This window comes from Ambystoma mexicanum, chromosome 1q (genome assembly GCF_040938575.1).
Source record: "Ambystoma mexicanum isolate Mex_15411 chromosome 1q, UKY_AmexF1_1, whole genome shotgun sequence".
Taxonomy (NCBI): domain Eukaryota; kingdom Metazoa; phylum Chordata; class Amphibia; order Caudata; family Ambystomatidae; genus Ambystoma; species Ambystoma mexicanum.
This window is the reverse complement of record NC_090922.1, coordinates 1,462,998,861-1,463,019,085: the sequence shown is the minus strand read 5'-3', so window position 1 is coordinate 1,463,019,085 and position 20,225 is coordinate 1,462,998,861. Positions and strand designations below refer to the sequence as shown.

Genomic DNA, 20,225 nt, shown 5'->3' with positions numbered 1-20,225 from the left:
TATTGTAAAGAGCTCTCTGGATGCGGCAGAAACTGCGGGACGTTCCCTAGTTCAGGGAATAGTCCTAAAACGACACGTATGGCTGCGCAACTCAGGGTTCAAACCGGAGACACAGGCGTCTTTAATAAATAAACCTGTTGAAGACTCAAACCTCTTTGGGAAAGCGGTGGATGAGGCTTTGGAGATGGCTAAAAGAGTTCGATACTATCAAAACTCTGGACCAAATCTCTAAGCCCTCTACCAGGCGCGGCTATGGCAACAAACGCTTTTTTTCGTGGCCAACGCCAACAACAAAACCAGCAGCAACAGTACCCTGCCACCAATTTCCAGACCAATAGTGGCCAGTACAGCCAAAGAGGACAGCGCCGGGGCAAAGGAAGAGGGCGAGAGTCCACCCCCAGAGGTTCCCAAGCCCCTAACAACACCAAGTGACGCGAAGATTTGCGTCCCCTCCCATGCAACACCGGTCGGGGGCCGGATAATATCCTTTCTTCCAGCATGGGAGGGTATAACATCAGACCGCTGGGTACTTTCCACCGTAGCCCACGGATACTGCATCGAATTCAACAGTTTCCCAACATACAAACCCCCGAGGGGACGACGCATGTCACCGGAACATCTTGCCATCCTTCTACAAGAAGTACAACTACTGCTGGAAAAAGGAGCCATAGAGGTCGTGCCTCTATCTCAGGTAACAGAAGGTATTTATTCAGTGTACTTCCTTGTACCCAAAAAGGATCTAACCATGCGCCCTGTATTAGATCTGTGCCCAGCGAACAAGTTCATCAAACCTCAAAAGTTTTGTATGGTGACCTTACAGGAAGTGATCCCACTGCTATCACAGGGAGATTACATGACAACATTGGACATGAAAGATGCATACTTTCATATTTTAATGTTGCCAGCCCACAGAAAATACCTCCGGTTCATGATAGAGGGCAAACACTACCAGTTCAGAGTGCTACCCTTCGGCATAGCATCAGCACCGAGGGTATTCACGAAGGTACTGGCAGTGGCAGCGGCCCACCTGCGCAGATTGTCCATCCCAGTTTACCCTTACCTCGACGACTGGCTCATAACAGGGGATTCTTACGAAACATGCTTCTCCAATATCCAAAAGACTGTAGACCTTTTGTTCCAGTTGGGCTTCTCCATCAACGAAAAGAAGTCCAGCCTAGACCCCAGCCAAATCAAACAATTCCTAGGGGCTCTAATTCAAACAAAGGACGGCCTCGTCTTCCCCTCCAAAGAGAGGGTCCAAAACATGTTGTTTCAGATCCCTCAATATGTGACCGGTCGAGAGGTGACGGTACGCAAAGCAATGCGCTTGCTAGGCATGATGGCGTCGTGTATTTATTTGGTACCTCACGCGCGCCTGCGCATGCGCCCAATGCAAGAGTGGCTCAACAGCCAGTGGTGTAAGGCCAGCGGACTATGGGACGACCTAGTGGTGGTCTCGCAGGCCTTAGTTCTCTCGCTACGGTGGTGGACAAACGAAAACCTAGAAAAAGGGAAACCCTTTGCCACACCCGCGGCGGAAGCCACTCTAACCACAGACGCATCCCTTACAGGATGGGGGGCTCACCTATCCCATCAAACTGCTCACGGAGAGTGGACTCCGAACGTAGCATCCAAACACATCAATCTTCTGGAGCTACTAGCGGTGTTCAAGGCGCTAAAAGCCTTCCAGGAACACCTACAAGGCAGGACAGTGATGGTCCTTACAGACAGCACCACAGCCATGTATTACATCAACAAGCAGGGGGGTACCCACTCTCCAGGACTGTCCAAACTGGCCCAAAACATATGGAAGTGGGCTCTCAAACAGAATGTTCCTTCTGTCACAACATGTACCAGGGGAACTCAATCTGCTGGCAGACAAACTCAGCAGAGATTTCCCCCTGCCCGAAGAGTACGAATGGCGACCGCACGAAGACATCGTCTTCGACTTCTTCACGCAATGGGGGTTCCCAGAAATAGACCTGTTCGCAACCCTGGAGAACTCACAATGCCAAAGTTACGCCTCCAGGTACCCCCAAAACCAATCCAAGCGGAACGGTCTGTCGATTCAATGGTCAGGGAGATTTGTTTACGCTTTTCCCCCAACTCCCCTTCTCAACAAGTTAGTGCACAAGATGCACCAGGAACAAGTAACCATGATACTGGTGGCCCCAATGTGGGCCCAACAGCCATGGTTCGCTCACTTGATGGAGATGTCTCTATCTCCCCAGTGAAACTCCCCTGCCCGTACAACATGCTGTCACAAGACAGGGGCAGAACCCTGCATCCATGCCCCCAGAACATGAACTTAGCAGCCTGGCTCCTGAGATCATGGAATTTGGACATCTACAGCTCCCACAGAGATGCATGGACATCCTCAGGGAAGCCAGAAAACCTAACACTCGCCACTGCTATTCTAGCAAATGGAAGAGATTTGTCATCTGGTGCAGAGGAAAGAGCATCAACCCAATTGACTGCTCTCCCACACATATTGTTATATACCTGACTCATTTATTGGATTCAGGTCTAGTGTTCAATTCCATTAAAGTCCACCTAGCGGCACTTTCTGCATACACCACTTCCCAACTCAAAAGTGTCGTGGTGGAAGATCCCTGTTATAAAGGCCTTCATGGAGGGAGTAAAGAGAATACACCCCCCGATAGCTGACCCAGCTCCCGGATGGGACCTTAACGTCGTACTTACCAAACTCATGGGCTCACCATTTGAACCCATACACAAAGCATCTCTTAAAGACCTCACTCTTAAGACTGCTTTTCTAATAGCTATCACCTCCATCAGGAGAGTAAGTGAACTACAGGCTCTTTCTGTCCTAGACCCCTTTGTTACAGTTCACAAAGATAAAGTGGTTCTACGCACTCACCCAAGGTTTGCTCCGAAATTCATCTCAAAATTCCACGTAAACCAGTCTATAGAACTACCAGCGTTCTTTCAAAATCCTTCCAACTTGGGAGAAAGGACTCTGCACACACTAGATGTCCGCAGAGCGGTCATGTTCTACATGGAAAGAACCAGACCACTGAGGAAGACTAATCAGTTCTTCGTCTCGGTGGCAGCAGGAAGAGAAGGGGAGGCAGTTTCAAAGTCCACTATTTCTAGATGGATTGTTCAATGCATCACTCTCTGCTATACTCTTGCTAAGAGAGAACTGCCCTTTAGGCCAAGAGCACATTCTACTCGAGGCACGGGGGCGTCCATAGCATTCATTGCAAATGTTCCCCTTGAGTCCATCTGCAAAGCGGCTACCTGGAGTTCTGTGCACACCTTTACAAAACACTACTGTCTAGATGCACACTCTAGATCTGACTCCCAGGTGGGACAGGCAGTATTAGGACATCTTTTCTCTACTGTTCCTTCTCATAACCCACCGCCAACTCCGGGTACTGCTCGCTAGTCTATGCACAGCATGTGATTCTAAGCAGATTAACAAACATCAGAAGACAATGCATTACTTACCGTAAAAGCATTTCTGATGGTTGTATCTGCTTAGATTCACATGCGCCCACCCTTCCTCCCCGCTTGGATGGAAGGAACATAGACATCCTTTTCTATATTTCTCTTTTCTGTACTCGCTCACGTCTAGAAGGCTCCCTCAGGGCAGAAAAATACAAACAGAGGGACCTCGACGCGTGAGGGATTGTGGGTACAACACACGTCACTATAGGGATAGTGTTACAGACACGCCTTGTCGACGTCCCCTTTTCGACTACGAAAAACAAAATGCAATACTCCGCAGTGACCACTGGATGTCGGACCTATGCACAGCATGTGAATCTAAGCAGATACAACCATCAGAAATGCTTTTACGGTAAGTAATGCATTGTCATTCATCTAGGCCTGTAGTATGCAAGTTGGTAGTGTGACTGAGCAGCCAGGCTCATATCAAGAGGGGTAAATGTGAGCTGTAGAGCTGTAGCAATGAAATCCAAAAATACAAGTAGCAAAGTAACACTTGAACTCAAGGTTTTTGATATAAAAAATGTAACAATAGTTTTTAAATGAGCATTCTTTAAAAAGGGCTCTATATACAGCAAATACACTTCAAAATAATTTTCCAGAATTAAAACAAAGTTTGTAGATACTCTTTAGAAATGCTTCTTACACACTTCCTACACCCTGAGGTGAATTCACTAACTAGGACAGTAATGACATTTGTACATCACTAGTACACTTTGTAGATTGAGGTTTGTAGAAAGGAAAGGTTAGAGGAAGGAAAAAGGTTGAACATGTTCCCAGTGCATGTGAGCACTTTAAATCTTCCAATGAAGTCTAGATAAAAACCTTTCCCAGCAATATTAGTGTAAAACCAATGCTTCACCTATGAGGGACAGTAACTATCAAAGTCAAATGTAAGGGTCTGCAGGGAGCCAGGACAGCCAAAATCAATTGGAGCAAAGTCTATGGAGCTGAGGCACTACCTAGATAGTAAAAGTCTTGCACAAAGTTAGAGTGTGTGTTCAGGAACATTCACTGGAGGGTCACAAGCTGTTACACTTGGGAAGGGTAGAGCTGAAATCAACTCTAGCAAGGTAGCTACTGCAAGTCTTAACTGAGAAGAGCAATGCTAAAGACACTGAGGCAAGTATTCCAAGTCAGTTCAGTACCTTTGGTTAGAGTGGTTCAGCTGGCTTCTGTCTGGTTGCAGCACTGCAGATCCTGGGTTCCTGGGCCTCAGTTGTGGGGACAAGAGGGAGCATGTTGGGTCTCCTGCAGCAGCAAATCGGAGGTCGGCGGCAGCTACAGGCACTTTTCGGGTCAGCAGCACTTGCCGGTTTCAGCGCTCGGTGAACAGCACCACCGTGGGTGTTGGATACCGGTTGGGCTTCCTTCACTCATTGAGGCCTGCATTCTGGTGAGGAGACTCGAGCGTTGGTGTTCCTGCTTCTGGAGGGTCCCGGGGACAGTCCTGGAGCTTCTGGCCGGATCACAGACATTGTACTAGACTATGGATTTCTCGACCCCTGGCACTTTACTTTAACAGCAAAGAATTACAGCCAGTGGGGAAAAATGGTCCAGTGGAGTTTCTCAGGGTTAGTTGGTGCCACTAACCCGAAGGAAGAAGTAGTCCCTTCCGGAGCTTCTTTTGTCATTTAGAAAAAGGAGTTTCAGTACAGCAGCAGGGCTTCACCGGGTAGTTCAATCGTCCAGGACGATGCATGCAGCAGGCTTCGTTCACGGTTTCTTAGTCTGGTTGTTCTTCCCAGTGGCCGACTATCTTCAGTCCCAAAACCCTCTACTTTTTAAGCAGGTTTCTCCCATTCATGCGCAGCCTAGCTGTCATTGAAACAGGGTGTCTGTCCAAAAAGGGACAGTCAATCGGGTCTGGGTTCATTCAGGCATTCCTAAAGACGAAGGCCAGGGGAGTTTCGGGAACCTCCCTCACTTCCTGCCCTTCCAGACACACTGGAACCACAGGGCGGGTTTCAGTACTGAAGCCTGCCAAAGGCAAAATGAACAAAGGGGTCAAACATGGCTTGGCGTGCAGAGAAAACCCAAGAGAGACATCATAAACGGAAAATGGTGAAAACGACAGGGCCTTTTTGACAAAATAGTCACCCATGGGTGCTATATTACCACTGAGGATTCGACCTGCCGTAGAAAAGCAGAATGGTAGGAAAATTAAACCTCTGCCACCAGTCATTTAAAGTAGTGAGGGTAACATAAAAAATGTTACATGAGTAGGGTAGGAAAAGGAGCTACTAAATAACCCCTCCCCCTCCCCCCAGCACTCCCCTGTGCGGGACCTACAAAGAGTAAAGGTAAATAAAGTCAATTTCACTTTACTATTCTTGGGAACAGTAGTTAACACAAGAAGTTATTTAAACCTTCTGAGAAATATAAAGGATTTAATTGTGACACTGCACTGAAGGTGCTGTCACCATACAAAAAGTAAATGCCTATGGACTTTGCCAGACTCCAAAAACAAAGCAGACACATAATCCAAATCAGGTCAAAACACATGAGCGAGTGAGAAAAAGGGTTCATTCACTCCAGCGTTAAAATTAAAAAGTCCGAGATCCAGCAATAGAGCTGGGGTTCTATAAGGTTGAAGGGAATTAGCACAGAAATGAGAATTCACTCTAACAATCTGTCTTATAAAGTTCAATAAACTGCGTTGCTTTTCTGTATTTTAGTCTCTGCCTACATTTGTGATCCAAACTGTCCTTACAATGTCTTTAACTTGCCATCACGATTAACTACAAGACTGTGAATGAGTATTTGAATGAATCTCAATTTTGCAACATTATCTTTTCCAGTGACTTGGCTCCTGATTTTCTTTTGTGTTTTAGTAGCACAAACGTGCATGTTTTGCAGCTTCTACATTTTTTTGTATGCTATTCCTAGTCTTGTTTTCTAGCACTTGGCCAAGTATTCTCAACTATTCTTTATGTACTTAAGCAAAAGTTATTTTAGTGAGGTTGTTTAGTCATCATAATCTGAACACTGGTTTGTTTTAGGTGATGCGCATGACACTGTCAACTTTGAACTGGAGGCGTCGAGAGATGGTGAGATGGCTGGTAACCTGTGCAACAGAAGTAGGTGAGTACCATTTGCTTCAGAAGGGCATTGCATCACTTGTAAAGGGATGGATTGCGGCTACTACCTGTCCTTCACTGGAATGTTTCAGGTTATTGTATACATTAGTGTTCTGCTTGAGGAGTAAATGAAATTGGATGAAGGGTGTTTTATGTAGTTATCTGACTTTATCAGCTCTTATGGAGAAGCTAGTTAATATCCCTAGCTTATAGGTATTGGTAGAGGCAAGACAAAGTTTCAGGAACACTTGTGGAGATATTTTAGACTTTTTTTGCCTGGTTGGTCATCATGTAATCCGTAAATCAACCAATGTCTGCGACAATGGCTATTACTTCATTTTAATACCAAAAATAATGAAAACAACTTTCAAACTGCACTGCTAATGTAATCTCGAATGTTGGGAAATGGGTGGCTGTGTATGGCTATCCTATGTTTAGTTTCCAATAATTCTATATGGGCTGAGTTTGAAAGAAGGTGTCCTATCAGTGCATTATTTTATGCCTCACATAGCTGCCACCACCAGTTGTGGCTTGGAGCGAATGGAGAGGAAGTAAGGCAGAAGCAGTTTTATTGCTTCTATGCAATTTCCGCATTTTAAAGGGCGAACACCAATTACATATTTATTTATTTTTGTGCAGTTTGTGTGACCTTTTAAAATGTGCTAATATTTTGCCTGCTCATTGAGGGGCGAGCTCGGGCTGCAGGCAAGAGCTGAAGTGACTTGTACTCTTGTGAGGATGACCTCATTGAACTTTTTATTTTTTATTTTTTTGCATTTGAAATCATACCACGGCATGATGCATTTGGGCACTAAACACCACACTACCTGCGTAGTGGAGTTGATCTACCTTATACGCCGGTCTGTATACAATGTTTTCATGGCGCAGCATACAGGAGACTCGTGGAGTCAAGAGAACCAACATCATCTTCAATGAACAGGCTCTTCAGTCCCTTGCTAGTAGTCGTTACCTTTTAGATATGGAGGCTGGGAATATGGGTCCGACATAGCCCCTCATTCCACCGCCTTGCTGTTTTTTTGCCTGTTACTTTTTACACTCTTTAATTCAATTTCCTTGGAGCCCTCTTCATACACCATTCCTTCACTGCTTGTTTTTTCCCTGTTTTATCTACACTTTAAACTGCAATGCCTACTCCCTTTCCTCTGAAGTTGCTAGCGTCTGCTGGGTTTTCTTTGGTTGGTGAGCTGCATCATTTTGTGTGATTTTGTGCTTGGTGACCCGCTCACCATTTATTAGTTTAATGCCATTAAGACTAAAATACATTTTTCTTCTTTTTAGGTGTTCGGGCTCTCATCAGCATCCTTCAGAGCTGGTATACGTTATTCACTCCGACTGAAGCCACCAGCATTGTTGCTGCAACAGTGATGTCGCACAATACCATCCTTCGCCTGAGCTTGGACTATCCCCAGAGGGAGGAGCTTGCCAGCTGCGCTAGGACCCTTGCTCTCCAATGTGCCATGAAAGACCCTCAGAACTGTGCACTCTCAGCCCTTACCCTCTGCGAGAAGGATCACATTGCATTTGAGACAGCATATCAGATTGTGATCGATGCCGCTTCCACTGGCATGACCTACTCTCAGCTTTTCACCATTGCCCGGTATATGGAGCACCGGGGCTACCCCCTGCGAGCCTTTAAACTTGCATCTCTAGCCATGACGCACCTCAACCTGGCATACAACCAGGACACCCATCCAGCAATAAACGATGTGTTGTGGGCTTGTGCTCTTAGTCACTCTTTGGGTAAGAATGAGCTTGCAGCGATCATCCCTCTGGTGGTTAAGAGCGTTCATTGTGCAACAGTGCTGTCAGACATTCTTCGACGTTGCACTATGACTGCGCCAGGACTGGCTGGGATACCTGGGCGCAGGAACTCTGGAAAGCTCATGTCCACAGATAAGGCTCCTTTGCGCCACCTTCTGGACGCCACAATTAGTGCTTACATCAATACCACTCACTCGCGACTTACCCACATCAGCCCCCGCCACTATGGGGAGTTCATTGAATTCCTCAGTAAAGCCCGAGAGACGTTTCTGCTGGCCCAGGACGGACACATACAGTTTGCGCAGTTCATAGACAATCTAAAACAGATCTATAAGGGAAAGAAAAAACTAATGATGCTAGTACGTGAGAGGTTTGGTTGACTGCAGCCCTGTCTCTTTCCAAGAGACTGTCTCAGCCATCAGGCACTTAAAATAAACAAACCCGACTGTGGTTGGATAAAATACAATGCATAAAATAGTGGTTTTGATTTCAACCATTTCACTTACTGTGAGGATTCAAAGCTCCTTTCCAGGATGAAAACACAAAGCATGGTTAGTTATATATACTTATATATATAACAATACATATATATGATCTAGACATCTTGCGCCGACCAGTCTTTGCATCAAGTGTATGGTGAGCTCCAAAACTGGAGTATTGTGCCTCTCCCTCCTGAGACAATTGGCCACAGACGTCACGGTTCCAGAAAATTGAAATGAACTGGGCAAGGAGAAGAGTCAACCGGCAACACTAAGACCTCACGCGGCAGCAGAACAGATCACTTGTACAATGCTTTCTGTGGTTTGAACACTTTCCTGCAAGGTGACTCAACTTTTCTTCCCGGTGTTTTGAACATACATTGGGGGAGATCACAAACCACAAACTGACTCAGGGAACTGGTTACTTAAAAAGAAAAGTAACAGAAAAGCATTTATCATTCTGTAAATATGATAGTATATGTGTCAACTATGAAATTGTAAAGTTATAATTATTTATAATTCTCCTGTCTTTCATTTTTTGGGGATACTTGAATCCTTGTGGGCTGGGAATATTTACATTGCTGCATCTGAAGGGAGGAGACTCGCTCACTTTTTCAGGTTCCCTAGACATCATTTGTGCTATTAGGCGCAGTAAAGGTGAACTGATGTGTTGAACGCTCTGAATTAATGGGAAATGGAGCTAGAGTCTATGCAGTACTGCACCAAACGAGTCTTTTGGGCAGGACCTCAGCAATCCGAAGGGTTGATGTTCGGGGGAAGCTGTGTCCTGGTTAAAGGCAAGACTGTCTCCCTTTCTGGGAGGAGCACCCTTCTGAGGCAGGGATGTTCAGATAACATTTTGGAGTTCGTTGGGTATGTATTTTACCTGCACTCCTCATTAAGGGGATTGTGTACTTTTTGTAATAAAACTAATGTAATAGCTGTGAAAGGGCATATGTCTTGTGGTCCACATTTTGCTGTATTTCCATTCACACCATCACTCCACAAATTTGAATCGAGCAAACTGGTGTTCCCAAAGTATGGAGCAAAGGGGTTGTAGGCGTAAGAGTACAAAGGCATACTGGGAAATCATGTTAATGTCCTGGAAGATAGCCTTTTTGTAAAAAAAAAAAAAAAAAGTTCTACAGTTCTCAATTAGAATTTCTGAAAATCTTGCTACTGAATGTCAACTAAGAATTTTAGATGGTGATTGAAAGAAACCAGTCTGGCCAACGGGTCCTTTTTCTGGAATGCTAGCCTTTCCTCTACCTGCCTTAATGCGACATTCAACCCAGTTATCTGTGGCTGGCAGTGAGTGATAAGATGACTATGCATAGTGTCTTAAGCCTTTCTTCATTGCCTGGTGAGATTACCAGGCTGCAAGTCAGCCACGTTTTGTTACATAGGTCAGTTCTCAAAGGACTAGTCTTGGGTGGTTTTCCTTCTGAACCAATGCTGATATAGTCTTCCGGATGCTACACTCTAGGGACAGGTTCCAAATTTAGTATGGCTTTGTATGTTTTACGAGGCGATTTTATAAGTAGTGGTTCCCAGACAACCACAAGCTGCTAGGCAATTCGGTAGAAGTCATCCTCCGCCTTTCTGCTTGGATCTTTGATTTGCTTCCGTTAATGGAGGAAAGAAATCTACCTCAAGAGATCGTGAGTACCATGCCTCCCTGTGCAGTCGATAACACAACGCTGCTTTCACTCCCACGCTACTCATGTGTGGGTACTGATGGCTCAATAGTGCCATAAATTGAGAACCCCCATGGCCCCCAGAAAGGAACATGAAGAACCATCTTGCTGGCGCCAAACAAAAGTGTTTTTCGTGATCAAAGTGGATTCATTTGTTGCAAGACGTGTTGGCTGACACAAAAAAAATCACATGTGACTGCCAATTGAAGGAGACGACAATTGGTTTTGTCAAGTAATGTACTGGATCACTGACAGTCTGGCTTCCCCAACTAATACACTTGTTTAAGTCTCTGCCAGGCCAATGGGTGACCTTGGATGAGTTTATCCCACTCACTTCCACAAAACATCATATTTTCCTAGGTAGGTTTGTTCGCATCCATATATTTAGCAAATTAATTCCAATGTAGTATTTGCAGAAGCCAGACAGTAGGATACCACTTAATGTTCATAAAGGTAAGATAGTGTTGTGAAACAGCACTTTGTTTTTTCTCTTTAGAGGAATGCTGCTTAATGTTTTTCTCCTGCTTGCATTGCTTTTTATTTCACCTTTCCTCTGTGCCCCTCCAAGTGATCCTGCTTCTCCAACTCCATTGAGGCTCAGTCAGCTTCCATTGGATTTTAGTGGTAAAATACTTCAAGGTGTTAAACACACATCCACACTCCAATTAGAGCACTCTGCAATGTTCAGAATTGTTTAGCTGTCCGCATTTAAAAGAGCAAGTGTAAATTTCTCCAAAATGAAATTCCTTTAGTTAATTTTGTTACCTTGCCACAGTTGCTGGCACAGGTGGTAGGAAGCGGGTGTCAATTTTTAGCAATAAGCATAATGAACAACCAGTCTTCCCTCAATACTTGAGATGGGGATTCGGGGGGGTGTAGGGGAGAGTCGGTCCTTTAGGGATTCACTGAAGCAGCAGAATGGTTAGCTTCTGCCAGGCTACATATACGGCACTGCCCTTGTGCATACTGCTAGTCTGCTATTAAGTGTTTAAATTCAGATGTTATGCACAGTTTTATTTGTGCTATGGTTACTGGGGTTCAAAAGCTGCATGCCCTTTGAATTCCCTTCATGGAACTGTATGCTCTAGCATGACGTTACTTGTGGACTGTCTGCGCCTTGTGCAACGCCCTGTCACATAGGTCTTACTTTTAGGTTGCATTGACAAGAAAACATCTTTTGAACTTCCCCTCCAGAAAGAGTTCTTCCCCCACAGGCTCCTTGGCATGGATACTTCTTCCCAGTATGTCATCGACTGCAGAATGGGTCACTCGCCAACCAACGCTGGTGATGGGCAGAATTCTGACCCTTCTGCTAAGAATCTAACCAGATTTCTCACTGGGCTGCCCCGTAGTTCTGCTTTGGCGAGCTGCAATATCTGGGAGGGACCAAAGGAACAGGCAAGTGGGTATTGGCCGGATGGCCTTAAAAGGTTAGTGCATAGAATCTTTCACAGGGACACACCTGAGGCCCCAGAAGGTACGATGGAGGAACTAGTTTGACTGTATTACTCGGGATAAGTCTGGACAACCGGCAGAGGGAGTAAACCCAGCTCTACTGTCCTCAAAAGGAAGATTTTGATCTATGCATATGGCATGAGACTGACTTTGGCCTGCTTTGTATAATGAGCAAATGGCTGGATCCATCTGTGGCAAGGCCTTCCAATACTAGATCGATGTACAGGCTATGGTCTACTCGTTATATGATGCTGTAGGTCTTTCAGAAAAGCTACATGCTTCCGGATCTGGACATTTTCATATGGTCTCTACCAGCAGTGGCCATTCTTTCCGTGGGGAACGGGTCTCTATAGTAAGGGTAAGGTTTCCAGAAGTTCACAACAATGTTTGACAGTGCCATTGAGCCATGTATGTAAACAAATAATCTTGAGTCAAACCCCAGGCTCCAACACAGCCTACAACATAGCCTCCTGTGGATTTACCACTTCCACACACTTACACGCCTGGTACAATAAACACTGCCCCTGGTGCCACAGCCTCAATTGCCAGTGGGACCGCCACAACACCACACTCCACCTTTACAGGATTCTTAACACGCACTAGGGACCAGTATGAGTAATCTTTGTCTCATAAAGTACAGACAATGGAGAGGACAAGGAAAGCACCCTCCACAACCTGTGCATCCATGACTGAGTGATGGGTGTTTAGAAATGTCTGCCAGTTCTGCACTCGTCTACAGTGGAAGCGATTACCCTACAACAGGATCCGATGAAAGACGTTTTAGAATCTGCTCACCCTGCTACTCTTAAAACCTTGTTGCCAAGTTTACTCACAGAGGGCGTGGCTCTGCACATTAGCAAAACGCCCCTGGGTAATATCTAGTTCAGCAGTATTGGCGTACTCCAGAAGAGCATCAAAATCACCTTTCATCAAACGTTGCATCCTCGAGCAAGGAAGAAACACATTTTACCTTTTAGGAAAGCTGTTCCATAACCATGCCCGGTTTACATCGGCTAAATGCTGATGCACTTCGTTCCTGCTGGACATTACTGCAGCCGTGTCTCTAGCCACGCAGGGAAACGTTTGAAAGCACAGTCACGCCTGGGTGTTGTGTATGATGCTTGATATTGGAAAAGGCTTTTGCATAAGTATTAAGCCCCTGCTGGAGTGTGATAGATGTAGGGGAGCACGCATCCCAGTGGTTTCATATGTAAAAACCTGGAGATCGGTATCAGACAATAACTTGGTCCTTTCGCCAATAAGCCTCCGCTTCTGTCTTCCGATTCTGCCACAAAACATTAAATGCTAGAGAGTCCCAACTGTGAAGATGACTGGTTTTCTCTAGGTTATTGGCTATCCCGAAAAGACCTAGCAGGATGTGTGTGCTATCTTGGACCTAGTTGAGCACATTCCTTCCCCAGCAGAAGTTAGTTGGTTACACTGAGGACTGGCTGTCTACCATTACTCTGCTGGATGCTAGCATTATAATGAGCTTGGGCTGCTTCAAACGCTGGGGGCTTCTGTACAGCCTCAGCACCCGCAGTGTTCGTGTCTGCAGTAATTGCTGTTCTGCACAAAGAGGCCAATCACATGTATCCTTATTTGGATGATTGGCTCATTAGGGCAGCTCCCTGAGGGGCAAACAGTGTTCTGTGTACTCCTTTGGTTATTGGTCAGCTTGAAGAGGTCAAGGTTTGTCTGATCACCACACACCTTGAAATAGTTTGGGTTCCTTTGGGACACAGAGGTTCGTGTCCTTTTGTGTTACTAATTCTTAATTTCTGACTTCCTACGAGACCATCGGACAAGCCACAAGCTGGAACCTGGTGTACCGGATGTAGACTAGAAAGCCTGCTGTTTGCTGGTTCCTCACTTAAGAGTATGGACCTCGTTTCGTGAGAAGATACCAACATTTCCAAACGATAGATTCTTGGACCCCTTCCTTGTGGGATGGGTAACCACCATGGGATCATTGCAGGTTTGCCATCTGTGATCACCACAATAACAACCTCCACATACACCTAGTAAACCTTACAGCCCGCTATTTGGTCTTAAAGCCTCTGCTCTCCCCAAAATCATCCAAAGTTTAAATATTCACAGAAAGCACCACAGCCATGTTCTACTGTAGCAAGTGGTGAATGTTGATATTTTTGGGTTTTTGCAGATTGTTGCAAGAGCTGCGGTCATGACCAATTCAGAATAGCATCTTTAAAATTGCCACTCGATAGATATTGGTGGAGCACACAAGTGAATGCCTTGAATAATCATTGACAAGAAACTCTTGAATGGGAAATGTCGGTCAGTAGTAAATCAGATGTCCATGCCATTAGGTTTCCCTGTTCAAGATTTCCCTTGCACACGAGCAGAGTTCATGCTCGCTGTATGCATTTTGGATGCAACAGTGTGGACACACATGGCTTCCATGGAAGGGTCTGTTGTATGCATTCCTTGATCTACAGCGGATTGTCGGGTGAATGAGTCAAATCAGAAGTTCCCGCAACTGCAGACTTGTTACACAGTCATTTGGGATTATCTGAAAGAAATGTTTAGTGTAGAAAGCAGCTAGAAAAGATTCTATAAGAAATCAGTAAATCAGCCAGTACGTTAGAGGGTTGATGTCTGTAGATACCGGTCCAGTTGTCTTGTTGCCTTTTCGTTATATCAAATCCGACAAATTAGTTGTGGCAGACCTACATTTTCAGCTTTCTGTGCATCTTTTAGTGAGCTCATAACAGAAGTATTGTCTTGGCTAGCACTCTGAAGGAACACTAGATCGGTCTTGGGATGCACTTTCCACAAGGGAGACGGCCACACCCAAAATTGTACCTCCAGGTCATTCTTTCGGTCCTGGTTCACAAGCCCTTTACAAGCTGTATCTTTGGACAAAGGATAATTCCTGGGATATGTCGCTCTTAGTTCTGCTTACTTGAGCACTGCAGATTAGTAGTTTGCACGTTGTATTCAGAGGCTCCCTTTCTAATTTTTTTAAAGCATGTGGCTGTTGTATGCCCACACTCTTGTTGATGGAGGTGTCGGAGTTCCACCTCAAACATGAGATCAATGTTCAGGTCTTCTTTCCACAGGGCACTGAAATTCTATTTGACATGCACAAGGCCATTCGGTTTTCTAATCACTGGTTTGTCTTCAAGGGTGTGTTGTTGCGGTGTACCAGGGCATCTTCACAGGCAATTGTACATTGGGATGTTTACTACTTGGAGCACTCCATGCTCACTTGGTGCAAGCCGAAGCCGCTTTGGCAGCCTACCAGTGTCCCTACTTGAATAGATCTTTGAGGTGGCTATGTAGGTCATGCCTATGTTAGTCCATGGTTTCCAGCTCATGCCAGATTAGTTCAAGAGGTTCTCAAACATTTTCTGTTCTTTAATTTATTCTAATTAATAGTTCATCCATCCCAAGCTGAAATACGCAATTCCGTGCAAGATTCCCGGTTTAAAGGGCTGGTACTTGCCTCGTGTGTGTGTGTGAGGTGCCACACATGGACGAGCGATGTGGCTGCACACGTACTCCAGTGCTTGATTCTTTTTTAAAAAACATTTTTTTTTTTTTTTACAGTTCTGTTATGCAACTTGCTCGGGTTCCGTCCCTGAAGAACGGATTGTCGCACATATGAAGAGGTCACTGTAGATGAAGTATAGTAGTCCGTATGACCGACTTTAAATCCAGTTTGATGCTTTCAGGGGGTATATCATTGTTTGAAAGTCGACTTGCCAGGGTTAACTACTCTGCTATCCCCAAAGTCCATAGTCTGATCTCAAACACTTGTACAGGAGCAGCCATTAACGGCTATAAGACGACTGGTGAGGTTTGATTTTATTCCAATTTGTCTGGTGAAATCACTAATACATCATGGTTGCAGGAGCTCACTCATAATGCTCTGTACCTACATCGGAGAAGCCGTGATGCTGCTTCTTGGAACTCGGACTAGCTAGGATTAAACCTGGCAGCATGATCTTCATGTGGGCCCACTTTCGCTGCCAAGGATACATGTTAAGATTATCAACAGTGGGGATGAGATCTGTGCTGGTTGGCCATGAATCGCTGTACTTTTGTAGTGTAACACCTCTTTGAGAATTGTGGCACAGTTCCAGTGAGAATTAGCAAATCCCCACGCCATTACCAAATCGCAACACTTATTTTGCTTCCAAAGTACTTGTCGATTTCTCGTTTTACTTTTTTTTTTATAATTGATTTTCTTAGCTAGATTGCCGGCTGGATCTAATGCCTGCTTTTCTGCCCCAGCCTTTTTCAATATACTTCAGAACTTTCTGAAAAGCTGTCCAAATCGCCTGCTTGGCTGATGTACATACTGCAGATGTTTCAAATAAGTTTGCAAACAGCCCTCCAAAACAATATCCCAAAACATCAATGAAAAGGTTTTTTGCTGAATAAATCTAGCCTGCACTGCATTTACAAAGAATTTGAAATCTTAACACTCGCCCAAACGAGATCTGCTAATTTCATCAGCAAACAAGATCACAATTTGTGCAAATAACATTGCAGAATGTGAACCAGACCATCTTTTTTCAGACTGACCTGAAAGAGTGCCATGAATTCTTACTATTGATTAAGTCCAGCAGCAGAGAGTGTATACGTCGCCTCATCTACAAACATTGGCCAAATACTAGGCTGTTTTCCAATATGTTCTGAAGTGCTGTGGGCTCACTTTATTTTTTAAAGTGAACCACAAGCTGATTGAGCAGCAATGCTGCGTGTAGCATTGCATGTTTGTCTGCTATTTTAACCCATTTCTCTAGTCCATCGCGGCATATTTTAACTAAAGCTTTTCAAGGGGTACAGCTACATTTGTTTCTCATGACCCTGATTCCCTAATAACTGGTGTTCAGCAAAGTAGCTGTAAACTCAGATGACCGGCTTCACAGGTGACCCTCTTTCCTCCACAATCTCCAGTGAATCTTTCTGCTCCAGGACACCTTGTTTATTTGCTCTATACCAATGACTAAGTCACTGCCTACTGATTATTTTTAAATGGTTATTAAAAGTGTCCTAAATAGATTTTCATCTGTCCTGACATACTGCCCTGTTAAGCATGGTCAAAATAGTGTATTCCCAAATGACCTCTAGAATCCTAGGGCCTGGGTGATAGTCTGTTTGATTCCGTTGTTGACATTCCTGATGCAGATGATTTGCAGAAGGGTAATAACGTGCGGATGGACAACGTATGTTGGGCATAATAAACCTCTTGCCACAGTTTGCTCGGTATACCAAGTCATTTGTTTCCCAATGGAGTGCCCTCTTGGGGTGTCCCATGCTTACCTAATGAAGCATTCCTGCCTGGATGTATGTGGTGTCTTCTAAAATATTTCACCTAATGGAGATTTCACCAAATCCATTTAACTGAAAAACGAATTCTACTTTATACTTTTTTTTTTAATAATGCAGGGGAGAGCCCTGCAACTTCCCTCACCCCCCTACCCTAACTTATACCCTTACCTCACCTATTATCACTGATATACCATTTCCCCAACCATTTTCAGTGAAATACATTTGGTGAAATTTCATTAGGTGAAATGGTATTCGAAGAAATTGACAGTAACATTCCTGCTTAACGTTTCCTTCCGTCACTTTTAATATTAGCAATATTTTGTACCAAATTGCATAGTTTGCCTTGGTGTCTGAAAAACAGCACTTGGCACATTGTACTGTGAAGAGAAGCAGCTACAATTAAATGGCTTTTGTGTGAAGAACGCCGAATACTTTCTCCCTCTTCTGGTTCTTTCCACGTGCTTCCTAAAGTGCAGAATGGCTGTAGTGTACAGGGCTCTGCAGTACTACTACTGGGATGCTCTAAACCAAGCATGCTGAGTGCGAATGCTAACATACTGTGGCATGTTATCAGCTGCTAAAAACATATAACCCAATGTAACATGGTAGGGCTATGATTGAAAGGCCAAACGGTTCTCATCGGGTTTGGACTGCTCTTCCTGTTTAATACTCTACACTTGTGAAGTTGGTGTTAATAACCAAGTCGGGAGTAACGCTGCTCACCTTCAGACGAGGTGAATAGTGTGGACGAAGTGTCATTGAGATATTATTTTTCAAAAATAGCCTTGATTAGTTTAACATTTTGGCAAGTATCTCTTCAGCTGGGTCCAGCTTGCAATCATTGATGCTGTAGCATGAAGGAGCCATGGGCACACGCTGACTTCCTGCCTCTTTGCGCATTAACTTGTTCATGCTACTGTGTGCGCATGTTGCATAACTTTATTTCTCCAGATGCAGACAGTGCCTTGCCATTGCACTGTGCTTTACCAGTTACACTCTGTGACATAACTAGTCATAATAACTTAAGATCGCAGTTTGTAGAATGCAAATTTGACCTGTTCTTCCGGTTACAAGAGGTTTGGGGCAGAAAGACAAGCATTTTGTCCCGTCATCCTTAGTCTGCCATTTGGTCTTAACTTTCATTTTTAAAGGGGGGGCGGATTGTTGGGCGATATGACTCAATAGCTAGAGAAGTTGACTAGGTGTTTGTCTAATTTGTATTCCTTTTGTCATTTTCCCTCGGTATGTGTTGCCTCTCTACATTACAAAAAGGACTTCTAATCTACAGTATTGCCACAGAAGTATCCGTTCTTCAGTACCTTTTATCCTTATCTTTTTTGTGCAGCTTCTTGAGTTAATGTTTATTAATGTAATAATGATGGGAAAAAGTTGATACTATTTATGTATTGCTACAACCATTTTATATAAATTGTGTTAAATTCCAGTGCTTTTTTATGAATAAAAATGTGGATGGCAAAGAGTTGCTGTTGGCTTTTGTTTGTTCCGTGATTAAAGGTCGGTGGCCAGTCCCCCTTGTGCTGTTTCAGTCACCTTGTCATACGTCCAGTGTTCATACTGTTTCATCAAAGCAAATTACCTTGAGTTAATGTAAAGTTGGTGCAGTTACATTTTGTTTTCGAGTTTGAAAAGTGTCAGCGTTTCTGTAACCCTATGCCTAGCCAACCAGTACAGATACCCATGCTACTTCATGTCTGTCGTAAGATTGTTTTTTCCCCACCATCCAGAGGTTGGCCATAATGCAGAGTTTATTAAACCCTCTGCCTTCCTCACGGCATGATAGAACCGGAGGAATGGGTAGAGGCCTTGATGATCCCAGAGGAAGTGGGAATGGCGGCACGGCTGCGGCTGATACAGTTCAAGATTGTCCATAGGATATACTACTCCCGCACGATGCTCACAAGATGGTGCAGGATAGACGGCGATGCTTGCCTCGGGTGCGGTAGGGAAGGAGGTGCGTTTTATCAAACACTATGGGAATACACACAAGTCAGAATCTTCTGGACCAAATGTGTGACAAAAACGTCTACTGTAATAGGAGCCTCTGTCCCCCTGGAGCCGAAAATGGAACTACTGGGAATATGGGAGGGCACCGACTTGAACAAACAAGACAAAATCTTCCTAGCAGTGGCAATGGGACTTGTCAAAAGGTTGATGGCGGCATCATAGGGCTCTGCCGAGCGCCCAAAACTAAGCCAGTGGCCGGCAGAAATGGACCAATGCTTGGCCGTAGAGAGAAGGGTATACCGAGCCTCGGGCAGTCCTGGGAAATTCGCGAAGATATGGAGTGAAGGGGGAAGATATGTGATAGACGAATGGTTGTGAACGAGTGCCAGGCTTGACCTTTCCCCTACTAGCTCACCATACTGGCACCATGGGATGCAGTGCTCTCATGTCAACAAGAATATGATATGATGTATGGCTGTTAACCATATATGCATAAGTCGTACTCTGAAGTGTATTGTTATGTTATGAAAACAAATTGATAAAAAAAACTACCTTCTCCAGATGTGTCACCCATAACCTCTTGTAGAACGGCCTCCTAAGGAGGGCACCCAACACATTTCTCATTAAGACCAGGGGATTAGATGAGGCCACTGGTTTTATGAAGGATATTCTGCAGGAGAAAAAGCCCATTGTGCAATAAATTCCTTTTTTTAAAGGCAGTTAAAAAGAACTCCTGCATTGCTTAATACGATTCTCACTAAAGCAATTCACCCCTAGCTGGAAAAAAATACAATTTCTAGGGGCAATTCTAGTGACACAATTGGCTGACTTATTTATCTCTTGAATGGGTTCAAGCTTATACAGCTGATTCGGACAAGTCAGAAAGGTTAAGCTGCTCCGCATGATGGTGTCATACATTTCCATAATCGTGCAGGCAAGACTCAATCTTGCATCCCTTCCGGTAGTTAACATACCAGTGGTCTCAGGCT

At 44.5% G+C, this 20,225-nt stretch overlaps 1 protein-coding gene across 1 annotated transcript in view; it reads left to right on the top strand.

The window, feature by feature from the left end:
- ZSWIM5 (zinc finger SWIM-type containing 5) overlaps positions 1-18,749 on the top strand; it is a 547,686-nt gene extending 528,937 nt beyond the window's left edge. The window contains exons 13-14 of the mRNA XM_069642358.1: positions 6,477-6,558; positions 7,854-18,749. Of these exons, the coding sequence (XP_069498459.1) occupies positions 6,477-6,558; positions 7,854-8,716 (945 nt within the window). The 3' untranslated portion in view covers positions 8,717-18,749. The remainder of the gene's footprint in view (positions 1-6,476; positions 6,559-7,853) is intronic.
- Positions 18,750-20,225: the final 1,476 nt, after the last annotated feature.